Here is a 13,726-nt window from a genome sequence, read left to right as displayed (position 1 = left end):
GGATTTGTATAGTCTCTCTCTCTCACACTCACTCACTCACACACTCACACACTCACACACTCACACACACACACACACCTCTTCCATGAGTTTGTCCTTGTTGGCCTTTTGCAGCTGCAGCTCTGCCTCCAGGATGCCTTTCCTCACCACCTCTGTCATGTTCTCTAACAGCTGCACAGGAAGAGTCACAATGATTTAATATGTAAGTTATGCAAGGTACATTTTCTGGAACAAGAATGATTGTTTATCAACCAAAGCTTTGTGGTTATGCCACTTAATTACCCTATTTGGATACACTGATATACTGTCAATCTATGATCAATAATTCAGTGTAGATCCCTTCTGCTGCATTGTGTTTCATCATCATTTACATCTGACAGAGTTTAACTAAATCGGAGAATTTTCTACAATAAAACTCCCATTTACCTCAGCAGACCTTAACCTGAGCTGTTTATAGTTTGGCCAAAGCTGGAGGATGACTACCAGCAGGAACCACTGCTATCACTATCAGACTCTGAAAATGTGACATCACTTCATGTCGATAAAACTGTCAGCAGCAAAGAGAAAAACTAATGCCCAACATGTTTAAAATGAGAAAGATAGGAAAGTCAAAATCTTTCCAGTGGAAGCAGTGACACATGCAACCCAACTTAGTATGTCTCAGTCTAAAGTGGCAATGTTGTGATGATGTGTGTTTGTGTCTCTGCTTTAGGATCCCAGTTTCACTTCAGACACTGAAGAAAACAATGTCTTACATGACTGCGTTAATTGCTATTACATTTTGAGTTCAATGCTGATGAAGCATTGTTTCTAATTCGTGCCTCTGCTGGTGTTTTCCCTGAGGTACAGGAAAGCTCTGGTTACTTTGCTTCACCAGTTAAATCCTCACTCAAATCTTTGAACGTCACTTTTGAGCCTGCACTGACTCAGGACTGGCAAGTTAAGTAGGTACAATTGTATATTTAATATATATTTGCCTAGATGTTGATTAGTGTATCTGACACACTAAACTAACAGCTATGGCCATTTCATTTTTCAGTAGCTTCTTGACACAAAGGCTGAAGGTCCTGTTTCAAAACTCTTTTTTCACATTTACACACTCACTGAGCAATACTGTAGAGCCTGGTTTTAGTGAACAGTGCTGCAACACTCGCAGGCTGAGGCAGACAGAGCACCGCATAAATCTGCCTGCAACTCCAGTCAGGATATCTCTAACCTTAAATTTTTGCGGAAATGTTCTGGTCTTCAGCCCTATAAGGGTAGACATTAGAGACCTGCCTCACATCACCTGCAGGTCCTGAGGTCTTCAGATCAGGGTGTGTTGGCTGTTCCTTGCTTCAGATTCAAAAATAGAGAAGGCATTCTAAATTGGCAAGATTATTATTTAGTGTTTACTTATGATTTAGGTCCCAACCTTACCATGAAAAGTGCCTTGAGATAATGTATGTTATGATTTAGGGCTATACAAATAAAACTGAATTTACTTGTGTTATCCAAATATTGTAGCTGATATTCAATTACACAGGTAGAATTTGTGTCAAACTAATAACTAATCAAATAAATAATCTCAACTTTGTCAGACTGAGACACTAATGACTGACTTGAACTATTGATTTAATATCTGAGAACAGTTTTTGCATTTTTCTAATGACCTTCGGGTACCACATGAATTAATTTAGCAGTTACCCTTCCACTCTCCTCTATGTCCCTCCCGAGGGCAGCTATGGTATCCACTAGCTCTGAAACATCGACGTCCTCAGTCACCATGCCCACAAAGATACAGTCCTCTTCCACCCCAAACTCAGGACCTGGGGACAGAGGATGACACAGAAAAGGCACAAGTGTTTAATGAGACACTTACTGTTTGTCTCATTGTTCAAAGGCCAGTCAGATGTGACGCAGTACTAACCAGTGGAGAAGATGATGTCCGTGTCAAGGTCTTGTAGCTTCCTCAGCAGCTCAGAGTTTATCTTTTCCAGCTCCTGCTTCCTCCTGCTCTCATCCATTCTTTCAGCCTGTGGTTCGTACCTGAGCATCAACACATCTGCTTGAATCCCACGGGCCACATTCTTAATGGGTTTACTAACGGCTCGTAGCATTCTGCTATCGAAGCCATAACTAATGACTATTTTGTAAGTGAGGGAGGCTTGACTCCTGTTCTCAATCAACAAATACATTTCTCACCTTATCATAACTACTTTCACCACCAATAATCCCACCTATTCATCAGCATTGATTCTTACCTTACCCTACCCACACTCCAACCTCTGCACTTCACTGATGTACCACCTTACCTGAGGAAGTGCTCTGAATCTGTCCAGCTGCTGTGCCCACCAAACCCACTACTCAGCCATGTTATGCAACCATTAGCTAAACCTAACATTGCCATCTTTCCCAAAATCCTGCAACTGCACTTGACTTGAATTGATTTGATCCCTCTAACACCATCCAGCCCATTACCCCGCTTCACTTCCACTGAACCTCTCCCACTTCAGATGCAGATGTACACATAACCTCACATACTGAACCCCCTGATGAGTGTTGTTGATTGATGGATTCAACAGTTTATCAACTTACTTCAGCTGAATATATATATATATAAGATAAGAACATAATCTATGCACACTCAAGAGCACTCTTACATGCACTTGACTACTGACATGCACATGCAAAATAATCAGGTATTTTCTTCAATGATAGTAATGATAGAATATTTTGCTGATATGTGATTATTTAAAGTTTAGAATTAATCTCAAAACTGAAACACATCATTTAAAAAAAAAAACAGACGGGTTTCAGTGCATATTGTCTTGGAGATTTTACACAGATGGAAATGTTGAAGAGGAGAATACTTATTCAAAAAAATAGTCACTCTTGTTTAGGTTTTACACACTGGTGTTTACATATTCAATGTATCACATATTCCATGGTTTTACATGTAGCCTGTTAACTATAAAAAACAAGCTTGATTTTCGGACAGGAGAGGACCCATGAGATGCAACCAGCAGTGTGCACAGCAGCCAGGTCTCTTTCCAGATTGGAGCACGGCTCAGGTCCCATTTTTTCTGTCTGAACCCGTCTGAGCCAGAGAGAAAACTAACCGAGCCCGTCCCACACCTCATTTAAAAATATTTGTCTGAGGCCTGCCTGTCCGGCCGGCAGTGCTGTGTTTCCAATGCTGGCTGATCCAGCTCAAATAACTCTGTCAAGTCTGTCCCCCTTCCTCTCCCTTCCCTCCCCTAGGAACTGACAATATGTGTTTTGACTTTAGATTTGAGAACAAACTTTCTCTGAAAGTGTAACTGCACCCCAAGGTTTTTTTTGTTTTCTTTTATATCCCCTGCTTAGATTTTCATATAGGCACTCTTGACTTCTTCAATTTCATTTTCAATTTTTGTGATTTCTGTGTATGCACACGGCTCTGCACTCTCATGCCCCTTAATGGCCATTGGGGGGGCATTGACATATGCTAATTGGGAATATTTGGCATGCACTTTCTTCTTAAGACAATGGCATTTATCAATATAAGAACACAGGTGTGAACAATTCTGCAGTTTAAGAACACAACATAGATCTGACAAATTTAAGATAAAACTTAAGAACATATTGGTAAATGAGACCCAATCTTCTTGACAACTTAGTTTAAGGTTCATTAAACTGATTTGATTTTCTTTATGCATAGATGATGATTTACTACAGTTCTTTATAGCCTCAAACCTATTCCACCTTACCTCACAGCTCCCAGGCCAGGCCAGCTGATCTCCTCTACGTATGTGAGCGAGGCTGAGTGTCGGTGGCTCTCCTCTCTGAAGTCCTGTCTGAGGCTCATAGTGGAGCTCATCACAGGCACAAGCTCAGTCAGCTTCTCCACCAGCTCCTCAACATCCTCCTGCTGGGTCCCAAGGACTGGGTGGGAACAGGAAATCACAGTCACCACTGATTCCTGGTGACTTTGTTACTCTTGCTGGCAACATTGAGCAATAGTGCAATATATATAATATATTGTACAATATGTACAAGCCAGAGTGTTTATGTGTCTGTGAGTTCATGTTACCTGCAGCCGTCAGGAGGGGACTGAAGCGAATACAGAAACCCTCGTCGTCCAGCTCCACCACATCTACTCCACTGGTGGGAACCAACTGTGCTAACTGTTCACCCAGCTTCATCAAAAAGGAATACACATGTCATGTTGTTTGTCAATTTGGGACTTAAGTGCTGAAACCATTGACAAAAATAATGCCTGTTACATTTTTATCTAAAAGGGCTGATTTCTGACTGTACAGATGTTTTGATATTGTACACAGAAGTGCAGAAAGCCATAGCCATGGACCCACATTCAATCCGCATCTGGACAACAAGCCCAAAACACAGCATCATCAAGAACTATCCTCAGAGACATGAAGAACAGAGAGTCCTGAAGCAGAGGGTCTGGACCTCACAGAGGTCTGAACGCAGCATCATTGGGGTCAGAGTGGGACCTCAGGAGGAGACAGATCTAATGCAGCAGGTTCTCTAAGATGCTTGAAACAACCTTCCTGCTGCATTCCTGAAAGAACTTTAATTGACTTTATCTGTTATTGTACTGAGGAGAACCTGTGCTGTTTTAAAGGCAAACAGTGGTAACAGAAAATACTGATTTGGTCTATATCAAGTTACCTGAAAAACGACTATTCATGGTCTTATTTTCTTTTCGAGCCTACAATATGTGCACTGGACTGTACACACACATATATATATAACATTTACATGTACAGAGTTCAGTTGTAAATGACTATAACATAATATATATGGTAACCAAGTAAAATATACAGTATAACAATGTAATATAGTGACAAAGATTGTCCCTGTGTATGTGTTAAAATTCAGCACTAGTTGAGCCATAAATCAATGATATCATTATTGTCACTGTCTCTTTAAATGAGCTGGCCTGAACGCCACCATTCTCTTCTCCAACACACAGTGGAAGGGAGGGTATTGAGTTAGTTGCAATATGCACCTTCAACACTAGATGGCACTAAATCCTACACACTGGCACCCATGTAAATGGTAAATGGTCTATATTTATATAAGGTTTTTCCAGTCTTGATGACGACTCAAAGCTTTTTACAGTACAGTCTATTGCCATTCACATCTATGGGCTTTTTCAATGAGGGGAAATTCTTGGTTCAGTATCTTGCCCAAGGACACTTATACAATTTGGAAGACTGGGATCGAACCATCGACCTTCTGGTTAGGGATGTCCACCAAACCTTGAGAAACTTGCTGGAGCTGAGAAGAACTGTATAGTTGGTAGTAATTCTCAGGATTTTTCATATTAGTATTTTCAATACTAATAATAAGTTGATTCTTTTTTAATGTATAAAATATTGATTAATGCAGCACTAACAAGCATACACACAAAAGTACAAGTTACAACACGTGTTTACACTCACCCATCTGTTGAACGTATCAAGGACCTCTTTCTCCCCGACACAGTAACCCTCCACTGAACCTCCACTAGATGCTATAAGAATGTGAACAAAGGAAAACATTTGAGCCCAAACGATTTATGTATTGGCCGATAATATTGGCCCATATGAACCTTTCACAGACATATCAGTAACTGCGATTATGCCTCCCAGTATGCTATGAAAATGTTTATTTTACAGAATTAACAATGCAGGAAAGATGTGCGTTTACATTTAAGTTAAATATTTGGTTGTATTTGTATTATATATTTACTGATAATAAAGTTTATGGTTAAACGATAAAATATCAATCAAACTTATTTGTATAGCCAATATCTACAAATCAAAATTTGCCTCATGAGGCTTAACAAGGTGTGACACCCTCTGCCTCAGCCCTCTACTAGTGTGAGGTAAGACTACTGACAAAAAACAGTTTAGCAGGGGGAAAAAAAAACATACAGCCTCATTAACTAATATTTTCTTATGAATGTTCTTAAATTTTCTAAGAAAACTCTTCGTCAGATTCATGACGCGTTCTTAAACTGCAGAATTGTTCACATCTGTGTTCTTATTTTGATGAATACCAGTTCCTCTGTCAGTTTTTCCTAATTAGTATAGGTAAACGCCCTGTCTGCGCACACAGAGAAATCACAGAAACTGAAAAGAACATTAAAGAAGCCAGGAATGCTTGAACAAAGAGTGAGACCCTTACCAGCACTCATTTCCTGGGAAAACTTGAACAACACCACAGGAGAGTTGTTTTCATCCTCCACCTGTTGGACACACGACGACACTAATCAGGCATCTGAGACAGTCATTGTTTCACTACTTACCCACTGATATTTTTATGACATGCAAAACAACTATCATAAGTTAAAAATGTGAGATGTAAACATGTATTCAAGAGTTTGCTCTGTGTCCATGCCTACTGAAGCGACTATATGTTATGCCCATGGTAACTGTAACTGAACAGTATGTCACATACAGGTTTTGTTTAAGTTGTCAAACTGCTGTGTATGCAGGTGGTGGTGCCCACACTCTCAGACCTCGTTCAGACCTGGTTTGGACATCGGGCTCAGGTGATCTGATCACAAGTGGTCAGCTCGATAAGTTCAGGTGTAAACACACCTGAGACACATTGAGGTCTTTGAAATTTGATGACTCAGACCACATTGTGAGGTGGTCTGTGACGCATATGGCCACATTCTTTTATCTGTATGAATTGAATTGTGTCCTGGGCCACATATGAATGTTTCAGCTAACATCCTCTGACCTGCCAGAGTTTCATAATGAACCCAAAGTATTTCTACACTTGTCAGTGCCCATACATTGAATTAGTTGTGGCCAGCACCACAATATGAAGATTAAAAGTGACCCAAACAGCTCCAGTTTAAAGGATTTAGCTGTAGAGAGGAATTGGCTGCCACATACTTGAGTTAAGTCAAAACGAAACTGAGCAAACAATCAAAATATGACAATGGACACTTCATTTACTCGTTACTCAATCACTTCACAATACTCCAAAACATGCAACCAGGTTTTTGATGCAGGCAGTACCTGGACATTCAGTACCTGTGTTTTAAAAATTCATCCGTCTCCTCTTAGCACCATCTTAATATTTGTGTCAAATTGAGCAATGTGATTTAACCAGAATCATATTCAGCAAACAACCAATCTCAATGAAGTCACATGTAAAACAGTAAGACAGAAAATAAAACCTATAGTGAGGACTATCATTGATGACATCCAGGTGAAAGAAAAAGGCAAGCATCATGTCTGGGTGGAACTGAAATGAGCGTTGGTGTTTCTGTGGTGTTGATCTGAGGGTCATGAATAATTCATGTGCATGTGAGGTATTGTCAAGTTTTAAACCCTGATGTGATATGTTTCAAATAACGTAAGAGACGAATGGTTATTTGATCCAAGCCGGGGGCCTGTACAATGAAGCAACATACCCAGGATATATTTTCTGTATCCTGTTGAAATGAACCCAACATCAACCCTCCTGATAACCTGTACTACGAAGCTGGTTATTAACTTTGGGGTTTTATTCAGTTATGATGGCTTTAATTATGAGCAACATTGTCAAAACCATGAAAAAAGTTCTTAATATGATATGAAAAAATATCCAAAAGTGACATTCAACAAAGTGAAACTTAATTGATGATCACATGACTAGAAAAGAAACTAAACAGTTTGTGAATATCCATCATCTTAGTATAAGGCTAAAAATAAACTGTAAATCAACAGAGGACATTTATTAAGGTTATTACTGAGTATTATTTATGTTTATTTATGTATTTTTATTTTTTGTCCGATGATGAAGTAACTATTATGAACATGTGATCCAGATTTTTTTTAAAGTAAAGAGATGTCAGACTGTAATGTACTTTTGTGGGAGAAGAGAAGTACAAATGTGTGATGAGCTCAGTCTGACTGAAATGTTCATTTATATCATGAGAAATATTGAAGTGTGTGAATATTTTTTTTTATAAAAGTCATTCAAAGCGTAAAATTGTTATTTAACTTGCTCCGGAGCAGGTTAGCGTTTCATCATAAATTATTATTATGATTTATCCCTGTAAGAAGAGAACTAGCTTTGTGGAACTGGAAACTCGATAACCAGACATCTTGCTTCATAGTACTGTACATGCCCCAGGTTTTAGCCTCAGAATGCAACAGTATTTTAAGGCCGCTTAACCCTTCTCAACAATCTTTGTAACTTTCCAAACCAAATATCTGTCATTCAATCCCACTTTAGAAGGTGACTCGTCAGGTGTGAAGTGGTATGAAAGTAGCCAGTGTTTGAACACTCAGGTTTTGGTGTATGTAATGTAGATAGACTGTTGGTGGGATGAGGCAGCTCAGACTCTCCAGGGTTTTCTCCTTATGGACCCCACAGACCAGAGGGCAGGGGCTAATGAGGAGTGGCAAAACTAATCTTTAAGTATATAACCACAGGATGAACCCAGCACTAGATGAAGCAATAGACTCAGACAGGAGTTAACGATAGATAAATGAAGGCTCAAGAAGTCCACATCAGAATCCTATACATACAGTTATTAAGATATTTTTGGGACCAAGCAAGTAAGAGAAACAAAGTAGACAAAGAAGAGTCAAGTAAAAAGGAAAACTAAATATTGCTAGATCTGATGCCCCTGCTGATTATATGAGAATCAGGATAACACTATGACAACAAACATTTTTCGATAAACAGAGGAAAAGTAGAGCTCATAGCAAACAAAAACGAGTGCCATCTTTTCTTTGACAAGATGTGGCAAAAAGTCCGGGGCTTTTCTAAGCCTGGATTCTGGTTAACATTTAATAGTTATCCACCAACATGTACTGTATATAGAATATTGCCATGGATGCTATGGACCCAACATTCACTGCTAAAGTTTGTAACAGAAAAACAATTAAAACCATCCCTGGTACCGCAAAGACAACAAAGAATGAGTGGCAGTCATTACAGCTGCATTTAACTTCAGTAATGCTCATGAGGATTCCAGTATTTGCTGTTCTGGTCTAAAATAACATAAGGAGTCAGCTTTGGCTTCATGTTGAAAGGAGCCATGTTGACATCTTTGGGGAATCTGATTAGGACACTTTCTAGCCACCTCCCTGTGGAAGTATTTTAGCCACCTCCAAGTGGGAGGGAACCTTTGCATGTTACTCATGATCGTAGCAGCAGAATCAAGACAGACTTCTACAGAAACATTTACTCTGAAAGTCAACAGACAGATGCATCCACAACAGCATCTGAAAAGTAGGTTTTAGATTGGCCAAGTCAGTCACTGGACCTGAATCATTTCACATATCTAGACCCAATACCAGACAATACGTTCTCGTCTCCTATTCATTGTTTGATCTAATGTGTTCGGTGTACAACAAGGACAAAGGTGTTCCAATACATTTCAAGGTAACTGTATGTTCGTCAACAACCTTTTTTCAATGACTAAGACAAGATGGCATCAATGTCATGAAACAATAACTAACTATATCAACATGCACTATCCCACATGAAAAAAGAAAAATTGAATATGTAGTTTGAAAAATGAGACAAAATTGCAGAGCTTTGCATATTTCTCTTCTTTGAATTCTAGAAATGTTTTGGGTGATTCTACACAACAGCAGCACAACATGAACACAATTACAATGGTGGACTGGAGCGAGTAATGTACTTAAACTATTACTGTTTGAGTAATGTACTTAAACTATTACTGTTTGAGATAGATAACACAGAAAAGGCAAAAGAACGTAGGAGCAATAAACTGGTTGGAATTTGGAGCCAATTCAAATATAATGTCACAGAGATAAAAAGTGAGTGTCTTCTGTCAGGAGAGAAACGGAGCTACAAAATCACTGTGAATACATCCACAACCCTAATTTCAAGATGTTAAAGGTTCAGTGTGTAGAATTTAGTGACATTTAGTGGTGATGTTTCATGTAGCAGCTGAACACCCCTCACCTCACCCTCCTCTCCAAACATGAAAGAGAACCTGTAGAAACCTTCAGTTGTCATAAAAACTCAAAAGGTGTTAGTTTGTCCAGTAAGGAATACTGCTGGACAAACCTGACATCAGCATTGCCTTTAACCAACTCAAAGGGTTAAGTAGAGAGATTCAGCATCCCTCTGGGATTCCTAAAGACCTTCTGCTTTACTGCTGTGGAAAATATCCTATCAGGGGCATCGCCACTTTTTGTGGGAACTGCTCTACTCAGGACCATAGAGCCTTACAGAAAGTGGTTTACCATCAAGGAGGAACCAAAAACAGGTGCTACATAGGCTGGGGTGTGTTGTTTAAGGTAACAGTAAAATAATAAAAGGCTATCCTGGAAGTCCAGATATAATTGCTAAAGCCTAATCCAAACACCAACAGACTGCTCAATCATTTACCATACTCACAAACCTCTCGGTTTCACACACACAGAAGACACCGACAAAGACGTCAAGAGAGTTTGTGGTGATAAGAGGTGTCAAGAAAAATTCTATATAATTTTTTGTTCTAATTCTCATTTCAAATTAGTGCTGGGATGCAACAGCGTGTGACACATTAATTAATTATTCATGACCCTTGTAGTTTTTCCAAAGGCAACAAGACATAATGAGTGTGGAGAGGCATTCCCTGAAGTACCTCAAAGAACATGCCTGAGGGGTCCACATCCTAAACAATTAGGAAGAAGTGAACAGTCCATCAGCCAATGGAGACCCAACACTGCTGAGCTGATGTGGGTGAAGGAAAATGGCCAGGAGTGACAGCAAGAAAGAAAAGGAAGACAAGGTAGGACAGAGGGGAAGGCGCAGGGGAAGGGGGAGTGAGGGAGCAGGCAGAGGCTTGGTCCCACCTACAATAGAGATCATGAGAGAGCCCAGAACGTCCCGCAGTGAAGCCCCGGAGATGGGCGGGATCGGCGACACCACGCCCTGGAACCAAGGTAACCCACACTGACTATAATTACAGCTATACACACACACGTTCAAAAAGTACAGACACCTGCACACTCATACATATCTTACTAACACAGTGGCACTAAAAACTCAATCTGCTGCATCTTCACAGTGAATGTCATCGACGAAATGGAAGTTCATCGTTCTTTTACCGAGCTGCAGTGAGGTTTAGTACCACTCTGTCATGATTCTGAACCCATTCTGGTTGTTCACTGCATCTTACTTGCAGTATTTTAATGTGTCTTTGTATATTGTAAATCAAATCTCAGTGACTGTAAGGTTTCAGTATCAACACAACTCGGATGTTACCATGGTCAAAGCCTCGACGAGAGAGATCTCCGTCTCAAGTACATCCTATAAACACAAATGGGTTTTGTCTTTGAACATCCAGAAGTCTTTTGTTAGAAGTTCCACGTGTTATATATGAATACAGGAAGAGGGTCTGATCCTATTTGGTCCTATACATTCCTACCAAACATAACATGACAACTGTACAGCTGTATATCATGCAAATAATCTAATTAACCAGTATCTATATATCAACACTGTGTTTGAATTTCACATAAGAGTGGTGAAAACACAATTAAATAAATGATTATTGATGAGCCAAACTGTACCACAATCTAATGAGTTCATCTTTATGAGGGTATAATTATTACATTTTCCCACATGCTGCTCTTGAGTTAAAATCTAAACAGACACAAAGGCCTCTTGTTTCATGGTGGTGTGATGAAGCTAGCAAGGTAGGGCTACCTGAAGAGTAAGGACCTGGCCCTCTACCAGCCATCTCATCTACTGAAATCATGAACTGTATCTCAGTTTAACTGAGGTTTATTTGTCCAATTGCATTTCACCACTGAGATTGGCTAGAGTCCAATGTCAGATTATCAGCATACAACTGAGCAGCCTGTGTATTGATACGTTTTTTAAAAATATTTAGTTGTAGGTCTTCTTTGATCATTGCACCAACAATGTTGTTCTTTGTGATTAATAATTACATGAATTAATATAAATTATCTGTCAGGAGTATAGTTTGTCACTTGACCATTATTACCAGACAGTGCAGCATGTAATGGACAGTGTTGTGAACAGGTGACTGCAGCACTAAGACACACACAGTAAAACATTTGAACTCAAGTGCAACGTATAGGCAAATGTGCATAGCATGAGTGTGCACAGCACACCGACATATCTCTGAAACCAATCTGTGGGGACTCATAAAATACTCTTTCACAATCACTTCACCCACAGCACAGTATCCTTGAACTTTTTCTTATAAAATACCTGACACCTGACCAGACAGCCTGTTCACCTTCCATTTTTATGCAAACATTATCTTATTATTGGCAGAACATATCAAGAGATCACATACCGATGTTTTGATAGAAGCCAGAGATTTAAGTTTCTGCAGGAGTTGCTGGCTCTGGAGGAGAGAAATAAAGGTTAAATGTAAAGAATGTGCATGATGATGTACCTAACTTCATTTCAAGAAATTGTTTTTTATTTTATCTAGCAATAGCATAGATTGCACATGTTGGCACATGTTTTGATTTCTGCAAAGGTACATCAGAACCATATCATTGCCTGACTGTGCCTGTTTGTTATTCACTAACAGTTCCAGCACATAACTGCTCCCAACAGACATGTTGTGTTTCATTTGTTTATTCTGTACACAAGCAGAAGTGTAAAAATGAAGCTCTGATGTTCAGGGGTGTTAAGTGATGCTCACCAGAGTGGTAGCGTGCTTGATCTTCTGGACAATTCCATTGTGACCGAGATATTGCAGGGAGAGCCAGAGAGGCAGCGCTCGCAGCTTCTCCACAGGTTGGCTGGAGGTCAAACCTGCTGCCAAAGACTGAGGGACAAAACACACAGCTGTCAGACAGTCAGAGAAAGACAAACACACTAAGTAAAAGTTGGACAAAAAATACACTTAAAAGAATAAAATAAGAAAAATCAAGTTCAAGTAAACATTTATTCTTCCTCATACAGTGTACGGCAACAGAGTCAAAAACAACACCAATTTGTTTCGATAATTAGATTTTGTAATTTCACCATATTGAACTGACACAGCACAAGTGGTGATCTCTGTCATGGCAACATTCAGAGAATTCATAGCACAACGTTCATTTTGTTGCTGCAATGCTTTATACAGAGTGGAATGGCAGAGCTTTTATTTTGAAAAGTTGTGAATTTGGGTCTGAAGATTGTGTGTATTGCTTAACAGACCTGTGAAAAGCCTACATAAAATGTATGAAAAAATAACATTTAAATAATTCATTCAAAGTTTTATATATATATATATAGACCACAATTAACCACACGTTAACAATAATAGAGCAAATTCTGTTTCATTTTATGAAAAAGCACTGACTATTAAATCTTCACTGCAGATAAACCACATAGGATGAAAATAAAGTTTCCAATCTCTGTTCACAACGTCAAAAACTCAAACAAAAAAAAGTGACAGAAAATTGTTGGCCTACCAGCGCTGGGTCCTCATGCCTGTAGAGGGTGATAGCAGATATAGCAGGCAGTCCCAGCCACTGACCTGGTGTCAGTGTCATACTGTCACTTCTGGTAGCTGCCTGGAGAGGGAAGAACAATATGTTACCAACAAAAGTCAACATAAAATGGCATTTCCTGTCTGTTTCCCAAGGTGAGACAGTAGCATTTGATGGGATGGCAGGTGTGGAGAATGGAGACTAACATTGTTGACTACTTTTTCTCCTCCGTCTTTCTCCTAGAGGTAATTCAATTGTGCACATGTGATCATAGGCATTTTTAAGCAAAGAATATCCCTTTGGGGTTTTGATTCCCAACTACATAA

The 13,726-nt window shown here is 39.4% G+C and overlaps 1 protein-coding gene across 5 annotated transcripts in view; it reads right to left on the bottom strand.

Annotated features, from left to right (window-relative positions):
- The window catches only part of pdxdc1 (pyridoxal-dependent decarboxylase domain containing 1), a 29,690-nt gene that overhangs the window by 5,069 nt on the left and 10,895 nt on the right, over positions 1-13,726 (bottom strand). For 3 of the 5 annotated variants that reach the window (XM_034593209.1, XM_034593210.1, XM_034593208.1), the window contains exons 11-21: positions 13,383-13,484; positions 12,626-12,751; positions 12,269-12,319; positions 10,798-10,872; positions 6,160-6,220; positions 5,433-5,503; positions 4,055-4,160; positions 3,732-3,906; positions 1,910-2,028; positions 1,687-1,808; positions 79-171 (exon numbers count right to left, since the gene is read on the bottom strand). In XM_034593209.1, coding sequence (XP_034449100.1) covers positions 79-171; positions 1,687-1,808; positions 1,910-2,028; positions 3,732-3,906; positions 4,055-4,160; positions 5,433-5,503; positions 6,160-6,220; positions 10,798-10,872; positions 12,269-12,319; positions 12,626-12,751; positions 13,383-13,484 — 1,101 coding nt within the window. The remainder of the gene's footprint in view (positions 1-78; positions 172-1,686; positions 1,809-1,909; positions 2,029-3,731; positions 3,907-4,054; positions 4,161-5,432; positions 5,504-6,159; positions 6,221-10,797; positions 10,873-12,268; positions 12,320-12,625; positions 12,752-13,382; positions 13,485-13,726) is intronic. The other 2 variants (XM_034593213.1, XM_034593212.1) reach the window with 1 other exon arrangement.

This window comes from Hippoglossus hippoglossus, chromosome 8 (assembly GCF_009819705.1).
Source record: "Hippoglossus hippoglossus isolate fHipHip1 chromosome 8, fHipHip1.pri, whole genome shotgun sequence".
Classification (NCBI taxonomy): Eukaryota; Metazoa; Chordata; class Actinopteri; order Pleuronectiformes; family Pleuronectidae; genus Hippoglossus; species Hippoglossus hippoglossus.
Note: the sequence above shows the minus strand (reverse complement) of the source record. Positions and strands in the feature narration are given on the sequence as shown.